The sequence below is a fragment of the Molothrus ater genome, chromosome 3 (assembly GCF_012460135.2).
Source record: "Molothrus ater isolate BHLD 08-10-18 breed brown headed cowbird chromosome 3, BPBGC_Mater_1.1, whole genome shotgun sequence".
NCBI lineage: Eukaryota > Metazoa > Chordata > Aves > Passeriformes > Icteridae > Molothrus > Molothrus ater.
The window spans coordinates 6,021,197-6,041,994 of record NC_050480.2 but is presented as its reverse complement, the minus strand read 5'-3'; the positions used below and the strand labels follow the sequence as shown (position 1 = coordinate 6,041,994).

At 45.2% G+C, this 20,798-nt stretch overlaps 1 protein-coding gene across 2 annotated transcripts in view; it reads right to left on the bottom strand.

Moving 5' to 3' along the window:
• Positions 1–20,535, bottom strand: part of LOC118684798 (phosphofurin acidic cluster sorting protein 1-like) — a 55,464-nt gene extending 34,929 nt beyond the window's left edge. For both annotated transcript variants that reach the window (XM_036379922.1, XM_036379923.2), the window contains exon 1: positions 20,279–20,535. In XM_036379922.1, coding sequence (XP_036235815.1) covers positions 20,279–20,472 — 194 coding nt within the window. In that variant the 5' untranslated portion in view covers positions 20,473–20,535. The remainder of the gene's footprint in view (positions 1–20,278) is intronic.
• Positions 20,536–20,798: the final 263 nt, after the last annotated feature.

Here is a 20,798-nt window from a genome sequence, read left to right as displayed (position 1 = left end):
CTCTCTGCCTCCCCCTCTTCAGAGGCTGCTTTGCTTCTCCAGCAGGCAAACTGCCCCAAGGCCCAGCCCATAGTGCCCCTTCTCCAAAGTGGGATGAATAACAAAGCTAATTTGGAAACCAGAAACCAGGCAGGGGCTTGAGGAAACCTATGCAGGTTGCCACAGCAACTCCACAAATCCATGTCACCAGAGACCACCACACTCAGAGCACTGACAGCAAAGCCCTTTTAGCACCTGGATGACAGCCAGCTACCCAGTTTTCTGGCAACAGGACTGCAAGCCTAAGTAAGATCAGCCCAACTCAATCTTAAGAATGGAAGATGTCCAAGGGACACCAGAACAGCTGGCACGGCCGGTGCAGGCTCAGCATCCAGCAAAGCCAAGCTGGGAAGGTACTGGAAGGCAGATCATTGAGCTGCCATTGTGATTGCTTCTCCAAGTTTTTCCATTTGAGGGAATGACACACTGGAGATCTACACTTGTGAGCAGCAGAGCAGCACACATGGGGTGTGCAGCACAGATTTTTCTCTGTTAAAAAGTAGCCTGTGTTGCTTCAGCACAACAGGCAACAAAAACATAAGGCTAGACCTACCTGAGTGATTAATCCTCAGAACTACTTTTATAAATGCTAACAATAATTTGAAGCACCTTCCAGCATCTTCCAAAAACAAAGAAATAAAACTGGGTGTTTTCCATTTCTTCTTGTTTATATCCTCTCTCAAAACCTGAACTCAAGTACATATTAAACAAGTGGCTTAAGCCTCAGTCAGACAGTACCACAATCTCTCTGGCTCACAGCATTAGCAAGGGTTAAGTAGGCTTAATGCAATTGCTCTTGTCAGCCCCTCTGACTGCTTGTAACCACCACAGAGAAAGATCAAATTATTCCAGCAGTTGTAGAGATAACCTGAAACAAGAGATTAATCTACCACTCAACATTTCTGTCAGTGGGGCTTTTGCCTCCCTCTGAATATCTTGATTTGACAGCAAGCCCAGCCTCACCTTTGGTGATGCTGTGGGATGCCAAAACTCTGAAACTGAATACAGGTGAAACATAATAAACCCCAAATGTGCACAGACAAAACCTAAGATCTGTGGTTTAACTCTTCCCACAAGAAAAGAGATTTAACCCAGCAATGTGAACAGCTATGAAATATGAAGGAAAAATCCAGAAGATACAGGTGACAACCAAACTCTCAGGATAGAGATGGAGCACATGACTATGAGAAGCTCCTGCATCTGTTACAGACACCTTGGATGTTGGACGGCTACATAAAGCACAGGGTACCTGTCCCTGGGTCTCCATGAACAGGCTCTGTGGGCACACCTGTGCATGAACCAGCCCTCCACCTCCCCAGATTAATGCTGCTTACTCCTCAGAAGGCAGGCTGAGCCAGTCTCCCACACACTTGTATTATCTGCTCCAGGAACAGCTGCTCACAGACACTGAAGCACTGGGTTTCAGACTCAAGGTCAGTTACCCCCCACTGTAAAAGGAAAGGCTTAAAGGGAAGACTTCAATCGTAGAACAAGGACTGTGGAGGTATTTGTTAGCTGCTTGTGGCACTCGTTTCTTCAGTTTGCACTGTTTTTGATAAAGCTGGTATCTGAGCACTACTGATAATTTATCCAGCACACACCCCTGACTGAGAGCTGCACTCCTGGTGAAATTGTTTCTAGCAAAAGATTGCAAAGCCCTGTGAATAGCCCTGCCATCCACTTGCTGAATGATGTTTACTTGGAGCCCCAGATACACCACGGCAATTTGGGCTTAAAACACCTCTGTGCACAAGAAACTCTCTAACAGCTTCAACACAATGAGAAAGGATGATTTCTCACATATGCACACACTAGCAATGTCCTTGGGAATCCCTATACTTCAGTGCAACTTCACTGAGCTTTGGTGCTTTTGGAAGATTTTTACTTTTCAGTTGGAGACATATTTCCATCTCTGCAGAGAATTTTCTTCAAGGAGTCACCCGGAAAAATGTGCCAGGGAAGAGAACACCTGATAACATCCCCATTAGAACTGGCACTCAGTGAGAAATACCTAATTCTACTCAGTTATCCATGGAAATGGATAATTGAAACCAGCACAAAACAAAATGTAAGGAGGGTTACCTACCCACATTAATAAAGAAAAAAATTAGTGAAGAAATAAAGAGGAAGGTTTAATCTGTTTACACTAGCACTAAGTCAGAATGACCTTTCCTTATACCACTGCCTTTCTCCCAGAGATAAAACAGCATGGCTCCATTGTATGCCCATCAGAGAGCACACAAAGGGCAGCATGGAGCAGACAGATATCTGGGGTGAGGAACACTTACTGCCCACAACCAGGCTCCCACAGGAGCCTGGACAATTCCCCACCAGGCTCATTTTCAGGCCCTTGTCAGAGATGCTCACAGAAATCACATAAAACCCCACTTCTTTGGAAACACTGACAATTCCTCTCAGAAGGTGCAGGCAGGGAAGCTGGAGAACCAATTCCCACTCCCAGAACCCAATGCTGTATCCTGTGGCATTCACAGTCTCTGATAAAATCCCTTCACCCAGGATTTTTCTCCTGGGAAGCTGAGAAGCCTCAGAGAAAAAAGAAAACAAATTCTTATCTCATTTGCTTCTCCTGTGTTTTGCTCCTTTGGAATGTGTTTGGAGATTGTTTACCCACAGGTGATTGCTTGATTGGATTCTGCTGTGGGTTGTTTTCACTCATTGGCCAGCTGGGGCCAAGCTGTGTTGGGACTCTGGAGAGAGTCACAAGTTTTCATTATTGTCTTTTTAGCCTTCTGTAAGTATCCTTTCTGTATTCTTTAGTATAGTATAGCATAATGATAAATAAAATACATTTAAAATAAAATTAAATAAAAAAGAAAATAAATTTTAAAATAAAATTTAAAATTAAAATAATTAAAATTAATTAAAAATTAAAACCCAAAAATTTTAAAAATAAAAAATTAAAAATAAAATAAAAATAAACATTAAAAATAAAATTTTAAAATTAAATAAATTAAAAAATAAAAACATTTTAAAAATTAAAAGAAAAAATTTAAAATTTAAAAAACCCCAAATAAAAAAAAAACCAAAATAAAAAAAACCCCAAATTTAAAAAAAAATTTAAAAAACCAAATTTAAAAAAAAACCAGAAATAATAAAAGAAAAAAAATTAAAAAATAAAAAAACCCCAAAATATAATATAAACCTTCTAAAAACATCAAGTCACATTCATCATTCTTTCCTTTGTCAAGACACCCTGCAAATACAATAGTATCCTTCACTCCCTGTGATTCCCAAGCACCACTGTGTGTTTGAGCATGTGACACATTGACTCAGCCTGTTCATCCAGCAAAGAATGAGCCTAAAAAACAATGAGTTGTTTCCATCCAGGCCAGCAACGGAGCCAGCTTGTCACATAATCAGGCATGTGCTGGAACTGGTGCCAGTCCAGAGCTGTGAGGCTGAACTGCCAATTTGTGCCATTCCAGGTGTCCCTGCTGAGTCCAAGTAGAGAGGATCTGGAACGGGGCCTGAGAAAGGAACAAAGTTCTCCCACCTTCCTTTGAAACAACCCAATCAAGGCATGAATCACCCCCAGGAAGCACTTGTAATGCCAACCATACAGATCACCCAGCACCCCAGCAGAAAGGCATGCAAGGCTTCCAGTTAAGATAAGACAACAGCTATTAGCCACTTAGAGGTGCCTATCACCTTTCTCTCCCTCAACACACCTCAGTTCCTGAAGTATTGTTGGCTTTATTTGAGTACTTTTATTTCACCTGTTTTATCCTGTGTTGAATCCTGCACCCTGCTGCACAGATTTCTACTGACAAGGCTGGCTGTGCTGTGTTGAGAGCTCACACAACTGCTTTGGGTCATGCATCCCAGCTACCTGCACTACAGCCCATGAAAGGTGCATGCAAATCCTACTCTTTGGGGAAAAAAAAAAAAAAAAACAAACAAAAAAACCCCAGCAAGTTGATATTTCAAAAGATACTTATGAGAAAACCATTCATCTTACATCTAATATGTACGCCTCTAAACCTCAGCGTGTAAGACTTCCCATTGGGGTTTTTTTCCATTCTTTTTGTAAGATTAGGAGGGCCCTAAGTCTTTTAGGTCTGTCTGGCCTGACCTCCTGTAGAGCACAGACAAACAACATATTTTCTCAGCCAGAAAAGAAATGGCAACACACCAAAAACTGTTGTCATCCTATTGCAGGGGTTCCATGCTGCTGTCTCCTTATCACAGAAGTTCCAGACCTCCTTGGTGTTTCTCATGGGCAGCTCCTCAGAGCACTGCCTCTTTCTTCTCACAAAGCAGCCAACTGACTCCAGTGCCCTTCTCACCCAGCCACCCCAGCCACTCTTTTAGAGCATCTTCTTCTCACTGCTTACAGCCGTGGCCTGGTAATGTCAGGCCTGCTCCCAATCTTTGATCATTGGCCCAGCTGCAACTCCTTAGGGCTGAGATTACTTTCTACACTATCTTTATTTTCTTCTATTCTATCCCCCTACAAAAAAAAACAAACCTGAGGAATGGTCCATCTTTTATCAGCAAGGAACAAAACTTGGGCTGGTGCCAAGTCATCTCTGAAATTTACCCCCTGTTTTGTGATGTATGTCCACAGAATAAAAAAGGCAGCAGAGCTGAAAAGCACCTCAGATATTAGATGCAACCTCTTGTAACAGACAGACAAAGCAGTAGCCTGATGTCCTGTATTCATTCATGGAAGCCAAATTCAACACTGAAGCTCAACACCTTCAAAGTCATTGTTGCATTGAACAGCACCAAAATTTTTACACCTACAAACAGTTATAACTTTTTGGAGAGCTCTGATTCCCATCCTGAACTGACATACAGCCAGGGAGCAACAAGATGTTCTTCAGACATGGAGACAATTATCACAGAATCACAGACTGATTTGGGTTGGAAGAGACCTGAAAGATCATCTTGTTCCCACTCCCCTGCCATGAGCAGGCACAGCTGCTCAAAGCCTCATCCAGCCTGGCCTTGAGCACTTCCAGGGACAGGGGATCCACAACTTCTCTGGGCAACCTGTGCCAGGGCCTATTCAACCTCATAGTGAACAATTTTGAGTTTTGACAAGTTTGGGAATTTTAGGTTGTCCTATATGGAGTTGGACTTGATGATCCTCATGGATCCCTTGCAGCTCAGGGGATTCTGTGATATTTGAACTGTAAATATCTTAACTCCCCTAGCACCTGTAGAACATCTGTAGGATTTGCTCCACACCAGAGTCAGCCAAATGTTCAGGCAACTTCCAGAAGGGGTGCAGATAGCTTTTCTTTTTTCCATATTCCCAGGGAAGAAGCAACTGAGAGGAAGTGGCTTCTGAAATCTTGGTTTTCCTTTTCTAAGAAATAACATTTATAATTACCTAGCTCTCCAAAAACCTCTCCAGTCAGAGATTGTTACTTTAGTAGATCCTTCCCATCTCTTCTGGAAAAAAAAGGAGGGAGGACAGAGCCCTGGAAGATATGTCCTGACAGGGAGGAGTAAAGATGAGGGGTGGTCATGCCCAGCACCACTGCCTGGAAAGTTGGCATTTCTGCCCACCTATCCACTGACTGACAGCTGCATTGGAAAATACTGGAAAGCTGGCAGATTGTCTCCTCTCTACCAAACCACACAATACGAGATCCATGGAAGAGAAGATGGAAGTCAGCTACCATGGATGAAGATATGAAAAGCATAGCATCCTTCCAGTAGCTATGTTTGGATTTTCATCACACCCTCTTTTTGCCCTCTGGCAGCTGCTACCTCTAGAGAGTCCCAAAAAGGCAGTGCTCTTCTACAAAGGGGCAGCTTCTCAGCATTCATGCCACATTACTCCATTCTCCTTTGGATTGGTGAGAAAACTCACTCAAAAGAGAGAAAACAACTACTACAAACTTATCCCCTGCTAGGGATGTCAGCTGCTGGGAGTTAGTGGTGGATTTGCACTCAAATTCATACTAACCAGTAAGCCCAAAAGCCATTTCCAGGCAGATTTTCCATCTGAACTCCCAGGGCACAGCAGAATATTTCACACAAGGCAGCCACACCACCTCATGCTTGCTGTTATTCTCGTGTGTTACTAAACTACTCACACTGCAGATGATTGAGCAAGGCAGCAAGAGGCTGGAAGTCTGCCAACAGCCATTGAGAAACAGCCTGAAATGCATCTGAAAGGACAGGGGGGAAAACTCAACCACACACCTCACAGTTCAGCTCTCTCAGTTCTGTTATGATGTGGACCTGTGGCCTCCAGAATTGTGTGGAGTAAGGAGCAGGATTTTACACCCAGTTTTATCACTAGCTGTAGCCCAGTAATCACAACACACAGATGCTTTAGGAGCCTCTCATCCATTTCATCTAGTAGCTACAGCCACAAAGAAATACACAGCTTGTCCTGACTGAAAATTCCTTATTTTATTAGACATCTTCCTTCAGTGCAAAATCTGCATACATCTTCAAAATTAGATCTTTATTCTTAAGAAGAAGAAAGCTGCTAGCCTTGCTATTCAGAGCATGACAATCCTCCAAAGTACAACCTCTGCAGGCAAAGTAAAAAGAAAACAAAGCCTGCCTTTAATAATCACAAAGCTTTACAAGAAACCTCCTACTATCACTGCAACAGAAAGCACATGCCAAATTCTGCAAGGGCAGGGAAGACAGGCAGGCAAGGAAGAAATACTGCTGTGGGTCCTAGGGAACTCTAAACACTTTTGTTCTCAGGGATATCCATATGGAAGAACAGGATTTTTCCTAGTTCCTAATATCTCAAGGCCTTCCATTAGAGAAGAAAAAATAAATCATATTTAGGGCCTATTTGTTGTATATCCACATACATACTGCAAGACAGCTTATCAGGTTCACTTCCCAAGGCAAAGCTGGTGTAAATCAGAGCAAAGGAAGCATTCAGTTAGGTGAATTTGCTCTAAGTTTATCTTCCATTGGGACAATCTAACGACAGTGAAATATTGTGTTGAAACTCAGCACAAGCAACCAATCAATGTGTTTCAGTCAGTAAATCTTAAGACAACACGTCAAAACCAAACTCAGGGGAATCTCAGACTGGCAATGGCTGCACGTTGGCAACGTCAACTGCAACAGTACAAGACTGAAAATCTCTTTTGAATCAGTTGTATGAAACCTCATACAAATTCCCAAGCCCAAAAAAATCTCTCTGTTATCTTGTTTCACTGGCCTGGACATTTTACTACCAGGCAGTTGCCACCCCAGACCATCTGTCATTAGCAGATCTAGTCCATGAGCAGTTTGTTCAGGAGCTGCTTCTCCTCCCAAACATCGCAGGCTGTCCATGCACAAAACCAATGTCACCAAGCATAGAACAGACTCCTTCCCTCAACACCCCTTTTATTTAATTCTAAACATTAAGGCTTAATCCTTACAAGTATTTCTATCATAGCTGAAAAATGGGAAATCTCAAGGTAATACAAAGCCTGAAAATAGGAAAGGAAGAAAATCAGCAAGCACAAAATATGGCTGGCTTTCACTCTCTGGCTTTCACTCTCTGAACTCTCTGTTCACTCAGCCTCTCCTGTCCTTTTTACAAAACCTAGATGTTTTAAGATATAGTAAAAACTTAAGAACTGGGAGAACCAGGGAAATAATAAGCAAATGGCACAGGCTTGAGTTTCTACAGTGCTGACAGTTGTCACACAGTTATACAATTAATGACACAGTTGCAAAATGTCTTTCAGTTCAATGGATAGGAGAAGAGAAGTTTTCCTCCATTTTTGTCCCCTCTCCCTGGACCTGCACCAGAGACACAGACAACACCAACCTGCAACTTGTTTACTTCATAAGGATTTATTGCTTTTCTAAAAGGTTGAGCACCTCTGTCCCAGGAGAAGGGGGGGATAATGAGCAAAAGGCAGAGCCCAGGTATAATGAAGGTATAATCTCCAGGACAAGCATGGTGGTGGAGACAGGTATTCTGCACAGACATGTGCTCTTCAAACACTCTCAATCACCTCCCCTTCACCAGGTACCATTCAGAAGCAACTGCCCCTTGCAATCCCAAGAGCATCCTAGAGGCTGCACACAGAGCTGGCACTCCAATAAGAGTCCAGAGATACAGGGAGAAGCAGGAAGGACTAACAGTCACACAGCACCACAGCTCAAATCCACAGGCCCTTTTGCAGTGTGTGCATTTCCAAAGTGTCCTTGACAAGGGTGCTAACTTGTCACTGAGGTCCAGTTTTTGTCTTTCAGGTGGGCAGTGGGGAGGGTGTGCATGTGCCCATGCATTTCAGTTACATGCCCAAAGAGCAACATGCCCAAAGATGCTCTACAGAACATATAACATTTATTTTGTAGGGATGTTTCCTACTGCAAAAATAAGGGAAGAAGAAGTTGTTCAAAAGTCTTCTTTGATGCAGCCTGAGATTATCTCTCTCAGGCCCAGAAAGAACCAAGTTATTTTCCCTTCAATGGCTTCATTTCCCATAGTCAACAAGTAAGAACCAGGACACTCAAAAGATACATCTAGAAATCCTCACACTGTCATCAATCAATCTCTTTTCCTTTTTTAATCTCTTCTATTCTCTTTTATTCTCTTCTCTCTTTTTTTCTCTTCCTTCTTCTTTCTAGGAGATTCCCCTTTTTAGCATTTGTTGTTCTACCTGCTGCTTCTGAGGAAGTTCCCCCGTGTTGCTGTCTGCCCTTAGACAGAGAAACTGTGACGCATATGAATTCACCTGCACTGTCAACAACTCAGGGATCCTTCTAGAGAGCCATCAGCAACAAATGGTTATTCTGGATAACAGGAACTGAATTCTGAAACTTCACCTGTTTTATTTATACAGTAAAATGTATAATTAGTGCTGGCAAAACACCATGTAACTCTACACTTCCTCTTCATAATCTCCTTTGGAGCGCTGTGATGTCACAAGGAAGATGTTCTGTAACCTGGATAGCTGAGGCTGTAACCACCCTGGGACAGATTTACACTGAACACTGCTAACCTCAATGGAAAGTTTGTCTGGCCTGAAAACACACCTACTTCTAAAGGCAGAGACCAGGGAGCTTCTCTCACACAAATTTTGCCTGGATTTTAAACCTTGATCTATTTAATGTTGCCTTTTTCCCAAAGAGAGTTCCAATATCATGCACATCTCACAGTCAGGTCTCCTTGAAAAGTCATTCACTCTCATAGTATTAGAAAAAATTGGGCTGTAATTAAGCAGAGTTATAAATCTTTGGTCACTTGGGACCTGAAACCTATTCATATTCATGTCAACAGGAGTGTTTGTTGCTACAATCAGGACTGCACACAAGACAAGTGCCTCATCATTTCTCAGGAAAGAAAATAATCCTCTGGGGGCCAATACCTATTCTGCCTTCTGTTCACAGCTGTGTTGAGCTGGGATGTTGACCACTTCTGCCAGTCCACCACCCACCATTTTGCTTTTTGGCACCCCAAGAACACCATTTCCCTTGTCACAGGCACAAGCTGCCACAGCCTACAGCCTGGTTTCCTCCCTAATCTCACAGCTCTGCCAGCTACCCAGAGGAGAAATAACCATGGCTGCAATGGCAGAAGTGGTCTTTGGAAAATGCTTTTCCAGATTCCTCTTCCCAAGAGTGCACAACTATCAGGATCTGCTAAAAGCTTCAAACTTCCCCCAAAAGACACTTAGATCTACAAAGGTAGTCGTTCCTTACCTAGACAGATAGACAGGACTCAAATTTTGGGCCCAACTGTTCTCATGCTCTTTCAACAAACTCCAAGTGCTCAGTGTGGAGCCTCATCACAGTTTCTTCAGGCCAAGGCAAGGGGAGGTTTGATGATTTTCTTTACAGACACCACATCCCTGCCTGCAAGGGTATGAAACCAAGATTTCTCTGTTCGGAGCGGGATCCAACAGTGTCAGGATTAAAGTATTGCTGTAACTGGATTGCTTCCTGTAGTCACAAACAATAATCAGGTTAAGAGATTTCCTTTCCCTCCTCTTGGCTGGGCTGTGAGTAGGCAGAAGTTACAAGGCAAGTGGGTGGCTGTTAAACTGTTCCTACTCAACTGTTTGAGAGGGGTGTTTAGGGTTGTTAATTTTGCCTCCTACTCATTGATTTAAAGGCACATTTACCTATGCAGGGAGCAAGTGCACCTTGCTGCACAAACCATGAATGAAACAGACTCTTGGAAACCAATCTCTCCACTCTGCATCCTTTCACACCACAAACCCACACAGATGCATCACTGGAGAGAACACAGCTGAATCAGCTTAGCCTGAAAATGCACCGTTCTCTCCCACCCCCTTTCCTGCACTCATATCAGCTTTTTCCAGGCTGCCTTCTCTTCTCCTTTCCCCCCCACAGATTCTCAATACCATCCCACTAGAAAAAGACAGCAAACCCTGAGGATGGTTGAATTACCTCCACAGCACACCCAGCCAGCAAATAGGGGATTGGAAGACAGCCAAGTTCTCCACCACAGGGGACCCAACAGGACCTCCAAGCTCCCTTTAACCACCGATTTCTATGAAATATGGTTCTTGGGGGCAGTTGTCCTTGACAAGACAGTACAAAACTGGGCAAATAGATCAGAAGTTGAGAGAGCTGGACAGGCATTGTGTAATTTCCTAGCAGATTCCTGTGTGAGGCTACAACTCACTGGCTGTGTTGTTCACAATACCCAAATATTTGGAAAGAAGTGATAAAAAATAAAAAGGAAAATTAACTGAGGACAAACCAAGCAAACTGTTGCCCCACTGTGTGAACAGGAGACTTGCAGTGACATAACTACATTTCCTAGGCCCTGCTACAGCAAGACTTAATAGCTCTTAGAGTGATGCAATTTAGAGTTAAGATCTGGATTCGGGCAGAGACGTAAGATTTAATCTGTCACTGCCACTTTTTAACTGTTGGATGAATCCTTCACCTCTGCTTCCCCCTCACCCATGTTCATCCAAAGCACAGAGTAAAACCCCCACAAAACAAGCAACATTTCACTGTAGCACATCATGCAGCATCTACCACAATAGGATGTGAGACTCTGCCATAGCCTCCTGGCATGTCCTGTCACACAAGCTGGATTCCAGATAATAAGGACACTGTCAAGAAGCATCTCCTGAGGATGCATTAGGATCTGCCCAAGCAGCCTGAACCCTGGCCCAGCATGCACAGCATTCTACCCAGTCACACAGCCATCAGCCTCTCTCATGTTCCACTGCAACATGTGCAGATACTCACTGCCTTGACCAGGAGATATTTCTTTTCTCAGCACAAAGAGCCCTTAAAATCTCAGCAGAAAATCCAAATAACTTCTACACTCTGCTCCCCAAATCTCAATCTAGATTCCACCAGCTCCCAGGGGATTCCCATCTGGCAGACTGGGCAGCAAAGCAAACCCTGCTAGTGCTCTCGCTCTCGGGTGTTTTTTCTCCCTATCACGTGCAAGAAAAAGGCAACACTGTGGCATGGAAACAGCTGTGAACAAAGTAGGGAGAACAGGAACGTGAGTCATAGCTGTGGCTTCGGGGAGGGAAAGGGCTACCTCAACTAGAAGAGCAAGCAGCTTCAGGATCGGAATCTAAGCCTCACTTCAGTGTCCAAACCACAAGGTCATCTTTCTGCTTTACTTTCAAACAATATTTTCCAACTTTTACTTGTTTAACAAAGAGCACATGACCAAATTAATTGCTGATGCATAACAGCCTCCCCAGAAAACTTAAAAAGAGCTTACTAACCAATCTACAGGGCAGTGGTAACATGCTGAACTTTTAAAATTATCTTTTCTAGGCAACAGAAGGGGTACACTAGGTAGGACACACCCCATCTTTACCTGGTCACTGCTTTAAAATCACTGTGTTAAAACTTCCAGCTGTTCACTGGGGTTCTACCCAAAAGCCATCTCAGGACAGACAAGAAGTAGTGGAAGTCTGCAGCAGCACCCTGATCTTCTCTAGAGCATTTTAGCCATGCTGAAATGAGGCATCAGCAATAGTATGGCCAATGTCGTGGAACTTTCTTCACAAATGTAACAGATTTTGAAATTTTCTGTCTCCATATGCAGCAGAATTGCCCCACCAGCTGTCCCCAAATCCGAGGCTGCTTTAACAAAAGATGCTGCGGTGCCAGTTTAGCGGAGAGCAGCAGTCAAGGTGCAAATGCACACCACACCTGCTCTGAGCCTCCACAGCCAGAGCAGCCTGTCAGGTCCCTGTTGCTAAACAGCTCGCTCACAGTCTCCAGGCTAAAATAAAATGTGTTAATGAAGTAACCACCACAAAGCGGTGATTACAAAAACACCACTTGCAGCCTTTTCTGCAAAAAGGAAAGCACTAGTGCTTAAGACACAGGTGACAAGTACCTTTGGACCAAGTGAGAAAGTGCTAATGGGGATGCAGAACAGACCCCATTCTCACACTCATCACCTGGCAGAGTTTACAGGGATACACCTCCAAGAGTGCTGTGCCAACGCAGCTAAGCTGGGAAAAGTGGTGAAACGAGGTCAGCGTTAGGTCACTGATACACACCAACTCCTTCCATCATCCAGAGTGTCCTGGTAAAGATCTACACACACACTGGCAAAAAGCAATCATGTGCCACGCAGCAGCCTCCCTAAAGTGTAGTTAACGCTTTTCCTACTAATGCTTAATGTAGAGTTCACATTTCATTACAGCTCGCTGCTCCTGAAGTAGCACGGACACGAGACTGTCATCCCTTCCGCTTCCTCTGCTTTTATCTCGAGCTGGCAAACACCTTAGAGCTGAATCCCTGCAGGCTCAGGAACACTGCACCGTGTTAACTTACACCTGCGACAACAGACTGAAGTAATACAAGCCCATGAAAGAGTGTCAAACCAGCATGGACATCCGTTTTTGAGGCTTCTTCAAAAAAATAAGAAAAAAAATTACATTTAAAAAAACTTTAATTCTAAAGAATTGCAGTTAAGATTCTTCACCCAAAAGAGTGATTCTTACCAAAGCTGGCACATTTGTTCTTAGGCTTTTCATCAACAAAAGCTGTTAATAACCAGTGCCTGTACAATGCAGTTTTCTGCTCAGATCCTTGTGGGTGGAGCAAGAGCCTGAAACAAGGCTGACTTGTCCATACTTTCATAAATCAGTACAGTGACAGATAAAATCACCTCCTAATAATATTAATATTTCAGCAACACACAGATGAGATGAACACAGTATAAATGCAGAGCAATGGGAACGTTGTCCTTTTGTCTGACTGGAAGTTAAGGAACATAAGAGGCAGGCGAAGAAAAGCTTGAAATGTCAAGGGACTTGACAAACATCAAGGAGAAATTTAATAAATTATTCATACACACAGGAGGTGAAATCCAAACAGGACATTCAGATTCTGCTTCTGACAAAGGAGCACACAGGAAAGGAAGGAATATCTGGAACAAGCAGCCTTGAGCACAAGGTATGAGAGAACTGAAAGAAATGTTCACTTATGGGCCTTATTTCAGGGATGCACATAAAAGAAAGTTCAGAAAGTCTAGAAGAAGAAAAAAGCTGATATTCATTAACACTGAAGAAATGTAAAAGCCATTAAAAAACAACCCAAGCAGATCAAGAACATAGTTCAGCTGAATACAAGCCATACAAGAACAAGATGTAGTCGTTACAGCTTCACAAGGAATCGTCTTTAAATTATGAGGAAAAAATCAAACTACTTTGAGAAGGGAAAAATTAAGACTTGGATTGAAAGATTGCTCAATTACAGGTATGCAAGTAAAACCAGAAGCAAGGGAAAAAATCGTGAGAACAGTGTCAAAAGTATCACAGGCACGGGCAGGGCTTTTGAGGGAAAGGAGCAATGAGAAAAAAGTGAATGCATTGATAAGGCAGAAAATAGACTAGAAGAGGAAGGTGAAGGAACATGGAGGGAAATCCTAAATACACAGGAGCTCTTCTAAAAGTATATTAATAATGTAAATCTAAATTACACTTATCTAAATGATATGGATTCAGAGACACTACTTGAACTGTTACTGAAAATGAAACAGCAAAAGAATCAATGAGAGGCTTTGCATGAACAGGATCTTCCCTCCTGGTAGAGAAAGCTATTAAAGAAAAGTGTAGCAGAACCCTTTACCAGGGAGTTGCTCTTATTCTAACCCTGCTACCATTGCAACAGTCCAACACCTAATTGTTAACAGTTTTCAGTTTTGGAAAATGGAACTAAAGACATGAGTTCTGCTGTCATCCTGAACTGCCTATACTGATAAGAATTTATTTATCACATATGCAGAAAAACAGTAAATACATACATAAAAATACATAGCTGGGTGTGGAACCTGACATTTTTTGTCCAGGAAATGGTCCCACATGCCCTGGCTTTGGATCTCATGCTACTTAAAATATGCTCACACTGAAGAATAAGAAACATGATAAGAAATGGAAGTTTAAAAACCAGCACGAGTAGGTAAATAAGGAAAACACAGAACAAACATAGAACAGGAGCTCTAATTTACTAAACAGAACCCCTCAGGGCATGAGAGATGGCAGTGGGCAGCACTAGAAAGGACAGGGCATTGCAACAGGCCAGCAGAAAACGTCAGCCTAATTCTGGGCTGTGTGCACTGAGGCTGAATCACACTGCAGAGCAGGGAGTGGTCTCTGTAACCACAGTTGCAATGTGTTCAGGCACCTGAAATATTGCAGCTCTCCTCCCAGCACGCTGCAATGAGTGTATTGAAGTATCCAAACAAAGCCTCATTTAGCTAAGAGACTTCCAGCTACAAGAGCAGTATCACTTGAGCTGTCTGCTTCCCCAGAGGCAGAGACAAGTTCCTGCTGCCACATCCCACACACAGGAGTAAGACACTCTCACTTCTTGTTTCCCAAAACAGTATTCACCAGCTTTGATGTAGTTAAAAAAAAAAAAAAAACCAAAACAAACCAAAACAGAAGCACAGCATCAGCTGGAATGCTGAAAGCGTGGACAAGATAACACCACAAGGTATTTGGGAAATAGCTCTGGCCATATGCTCACCTGGCATGCTATAAAATGCAGTATGTTTTTTACCTCTGGCTCTCTTTTAGAAACAACTTTTAACGTTGACAGGAGACACAGCTTTCAATCTAGAATCATTCCACGTTGAAACAAGTACACAAAAGCATCAGCACAGACTTAAACCACAGAATGGATCCCTAAGGGAACCCTGTAAGCTGCTGGTGCTTAGTAACTCCTTCTTTTGACAGAGTAAAGCTCTGGGGATTGTGATCCCAGAGAAGGGTGGACTGTACACCAACAACATGGCTGCTAAAGATCAGCCACAAGTGACTGAGGATGCCAGAAGAAGTGGAATGTGCACTCGTGGTGTCCTAGCACAGTAAGAACAATGCAACATTTTTGATAAATCATCAGAGACCTGTTGCAACACATTAGCCTGGCTAATGAATGAAGAGCTGGAAAACAAGGCTAGGATGGAGCGTGAGAGGTCCTTCAAATAAAATTAAACCCTCAGGGAAGTCACTATGAACATTTTGCAAGGAGCACACTCCCCATCAATCACATTAGGAGAGCACACTTATCCCAAGTTCTGCTCAATTATTGTATGCTCAGAAGGAAAACAAAACACTGCCAGAGAAGAAATCCTAAATGTGTTCTACTGCCACAGAGAGCTACAGATAGTGGACAACACATGAGACATATTATCCTGCAGGCCTGTAGCCAAGCCCATGATATTAAGAATAATAAGCAATCTGATGGCTGTTTAGAACATTTTGTTTTCTACATAGGACTGCAAGGAAATCATAATTCAAACAGGGCATATCACCAATTATAAGAGACTGTTTCCCTACAAGAAACTGTGGCCTCTCCCAAGCACCCTGGGTCTGAAGCGACATGGATTTGTCAAGGAATCATAGTGTCTTCTGAAAGAGCAATCTGGAATCATTTAACATTCCCAGAGGTGCAACTCTGTAGCTTATCCAAACAGAACAGATTTTGCTGAGGTTGGAAGTTTACTATGAAAATGTCTGATTTACCCAGGAAACCACTCAAGAACATCTCAGGCAGATAAATACATATTCTTCCAGCTGGAATAAGCATTTCTTACAGGAACACCCAGTTCAGGGGCTCTTCATTGCCATGAAACTCTTAAGGGGGTGTAGAAAAGACAGGGAATGCTCTGTGCTGAGAGTAAAGAGACCCCTGAGCCCACAGCAGCCCCTTCATGTAGCTGTGCCAGAGGAGAGCACGTTCCTTCACTTCACACCACAGGGCAGGAACTGTCACTGAAAGGATTCCTCAGGCAATGGAAAGCATGCAACCACACCTGCACAAATAAAGTGTTAACTTACTCTCCACCAGCTGTCAGGTAATGGACACTGGCTGCCCAAACAGGAAAACTGGCTTGCAGAGACAAGAGCATTCACCTCATGGAACTTCAGAGGATCACCCTAGCTGGCACTTTTGGGATGCTTCCAGTTGTACTTGCAATAACTGCTCTCATTCCAAGAAGACATTCATTAGGCTGTAACTCTTCCAAAACAAAAGTTTGCAATTTATAATGATAGAGAATCCAGAGCACCTGCTGGAATGTAATATCCTGAAGGTACACGCACACAGTGTCACAAAGTGAGCCCAGAACGTGCATTTCCATCAATCAATGCTTTTCTAACAACCATACACAGAAGACACTGTGTTCGAGCACACTGTGTGGGTGGCAGCAAGACTTGGAATGTTTCCTCATGCATTGTACTGAGATACAAGGCATTGTGGATGAAATGCAGTGTATTTGAATCCTTGCAGTGCCATTCGGAGCAGCATAATCTGCACAGGTAGAATCTGCCTTTGCAGCCTGACCTCAGCAATACTGAGACAGCAACCAAAACACAACTTGTATCTCTCACCTTTAACTAGAAATATGACTACTTATCAACTGAAACAACATCCACATAACACTGAACACAGTAGCTGTGTCATGGAAAAAGTGAACACAATCACACAATCTTATCTTGTTTCCTAATTAAGAACTCACATTTATGGACGCTCAGATGTTAAAAGAAAAAAATAAAAAGAGCAGTGCTATTAAAAGAGGTGGAAAATACCACTATGTGGAAATAACAAGACCTTAAGCATGTTTGCACCAAGTCCTTTGACACATTTTTTCCCAGTGTACTGCCTGACCAAGACACAAAACAATGAGAACACAGTAAGACATTACCTTGATGCAGACGGACATTTTACCTTGGCAATGCTCTGGTTCACTTCTGGCCCTCTCCACACAGTGAAAATCTGCTACTACCCCTAAGGGGACCTATATGCAAGGCATCTCAATAAAGACACTCCCACCTCAGAATCCTGCTATAAAGACTTCTACTAAGAAAACTGTGAGTGGAAGTTAAGGCTGATTGATGGAGTATTTTAGCCAAAGCATGCTTCTCATCCTGCATTGTGAATTAAGCAGGTGTGCTTTCCCTCTAAGGTACTGTGATGGGAAGCCAGTCATTTTGAGCCAATGAGTAGCCCCACTGAAGATGCAAAGAGCATTTTGTATCGTTTCCAGGTGTTTACTTCCTTCTGCCTTTCTGCATAATAGACAACTGCCCATAAAATTCAGCTCTGCCTCCCCTGGCAGCCACTTAAGCCAAAGGCAGCAGGGTCTAGGCTATGCTCAGTTAGTTCACAGAAGGGTCATCAAGAGGTCACAGATCTCTCTCTCTACCTGGCCCTGAAAAGAGAAAGACCCCAGCAGGAGAGATGATACCTCCATCCAGAGAGCAAGGCAATTTCCAAAAATAAACGTGGACTTCGTTCAGTGGCACATGCCCGATTCAGCCAGAAAAAAACCTCCATTACAGGCAACAGCTGAGCTTAGAAAGCCAAGATCCTCCTGCAAGGCATCCAAAGTCCTACAGTCATACTACTGAACCCTTCCATGCACTGGGGCTTATACTTCCCACTGCCCATTTTTATTGGCCCAGACTCTTTCTGGTAGCTTGAAGGCCTGGACAACCTGTCCTGCATTAACAGCCGAGCACAAAGCACCCCCACAAAGGCTGATCCAGCCCAGCCCCACTCCTGCAGCAGCCAGAGCTGCACCTGCAGAAAATCAAACACCTAAGAAGGAGCTCAGGGACAGCCAAGACTTGCAATAGAGACTCCAGAAAAAGAAATCATCTTCTATAGCATTAAAACCAGTGCAAAGTTCTTCTTTCTCCAGATATGCATAAGTATGAAAAAATGCAGACTACACATGCATAAGGGACGGAGAAGCCCAAGGACGTTATTGCCCATGGGTGGAATTATTTTGCCACCACTACCACTCCCAAAGCAGAGTGAGAGCAGGGAGCACCTGTGCTGGGCACTGGGACCGTACAGCAGAGCTCCTGCCTTGAAGAACACATCAAGGCTACACCATATACCTGCAGATCACTAGAGGGAGAACGCAGGCAAGCAATAAGGAAGCACAGTGCACAGATACACCATGAACAGCTCAGCTTTGGGGCTTGAGCTCCCTTCAGCTTCAGTGAACTGAAACACTTGCCTGACACATGCCTGCTCACCCAGGAAAGCTTGGGCTAACTGAAGGCTGGAAAACACAGAAGCACCACAGTCCCACACTGGTCACTGTGGACTCTGGCCACTGGCAGGACTTCTCCAGACCTGCTGACGTGACAGCACATCATGTCAGAGCCACGGCCTCTGAAGGAAGAATCAGCTTCCATTAGCTTCCTCCCATCTTAGCAGATCCTGTGTTTGAAGATATTCCAGAGACGGTATTTCAGATGAATTTCACAGAAATTCCCTGCAAGCAGCTGTGTCAGATGGCTGCCCCCTGGGCTGTCAGCACACAAAGAAGCTCGTGCATTAGAACAAGCATCTACACAATGCTAATGGAAACTGTCCTTGTGACGAGACACAGGATTCACTGGGCCAAAAACCAGTTCTACGAACAACTTTCAGACTGATCACACATCACTTCTCACCCGCTGGCATCCTGCCACCTGTGTAACCCACTTCTACACTCAGACTCATTATTCTCAGTCATGCTGTCCGTGGTTTGCCCAAAGCAGTTCTCCTCTCCCTAGCTCCTGGAACACTTCCATTTGTGAAACATGCACATCCTTCACCATCACTAAGCTCTGTGTTTTGCATATGCAAATTTTTTCTACAGGAAGTCAACCTGATAATTCTGTCCTGCTCTCCAAATTCCAGCCTGGGAGTAAGCTGCCCACAAATGAACAACACCTCAAGTCACTTTAAAGCTATGAAATGATCACTTGCTTCCTGCTCCGCACAACAGCCTCAGCATGTGTCATCAAAAGGTGAACAGGCTTTTAGCAGACACATGTTGCAAACTCCTTCACATCTGCTGCCTGCCGAGCCCAGCACTCCCTTGGGCACCACAATCACAGAGGCTTTCTCTAGTAGCTTGGAGTATTTTGGAACGTTTCTACTCCAGCCCATCTGGCCACACAGTCACTGAGTTTCCCTGTACACACATACTCATCTAGCAAAGCCCTTTCACAAAGGCTGGTATCCTGCTGCCCTACAGGAACGGGTTTTTTTGCTCACCCTCTTGAATTTTACACCTCTAATTTTTGCGAGACACTTGAATACATCGTTGCAGACAACACACCACAGCCCAGAGACACGAGGAATCATGGTGACTTCCTGAACCTGCCCTGTAACTCTCATGAGAGGACCTGATCGGAGTCTGCTAAGATGAGTGAGCCAAAAGACACCCACCCACCTCGTTAACACACCAGGCACCTTCTGGCTCCAAGACAGGTGTTCACAAGCACATCTAGCCGTACTGGCAGTGATGACATCCACACCACTCAGCTTGACTCCCAGCTCTACCAGAGATACAACTCTGAGTTCAGCTGGCAGCAGTGAATCCTTCCTGCTGCTCCCTAAGGTCTGGAGCGCAGATGACAGAGGCCCACGGATGCGGGTGCCCGCTGCCTGGCTTCACGGAAGCGGCTGTAGGGCTATCACCGTTCACTTCGGGGGGACAGAGGCAGCTTTCCCAAGCACGGCCACGACGATACAGCCCCTTCTGAGCCCCACGGCCATCGCGGCAGGCACTCGCCAGGGGCTGCAACATGGAGGCAACGCAGCCGCGCTCCGGCGCTGTGCCCCCTGCCCGCCGCCCCCCGGGGCCGCTCCCGCTGGAAGCGCAGCGGGGCCAGCGCCGGGGCTCGCCGCGCAACAGCCGCTGCCTGGGCCGGGCCTCCCCGCCGCCGAGGAGCGGGGATGCTGCGGGGGCCGCCTCCTCCTGCCCGGCCCCGCTCGTGTCCGGGCTCCGCACGGCCCCGGCGGCGGGGCGGCTCACCTGGGCACGCAGCTCGGCGCCGACCGATCGATCTCCCACGTGGCGAAGAGGTTCATGGGCACTGGGACCGGCACCGGGCTGGCCATCGCCATCGCGGTCGCTGTCGCCGCCGCCCCGCCGGCTGCCGCCGGAGGCCCCGCGGCGGGGCCCGGGCCCAGCACGCCGCTCGCCGCCGCCGTCGCCATCGCCGCCATCCCGCCGCCGCCGCCGCCGTTGGCGCTGGGGGGCGGCGCGAGCCCCTCGCCTCAGCGACGGCCTCCACCCCGGCGCGCGCGCGCGCGCGCGCCCCCGCTCCCTCGCGGCCCGTGACCAATCAGAGCGCGGCCAGGGCGCGGGCACGAGCCAACCGGAGCCGGGAGAAAGGGCGAGGACCGCGACTGATGGCAAACAGCCAATCGGAGCCGAGCGAGAGGCGAGGCCGGGGCGGCCGCTGTCCAATCGGAGAGGTCGGCGGGGCGGGGCCAGCCAATGGGAGCGGCGCAGCTGCCCCGGCTTGGCGGGGGTAGGAGGGCGCGGCGTC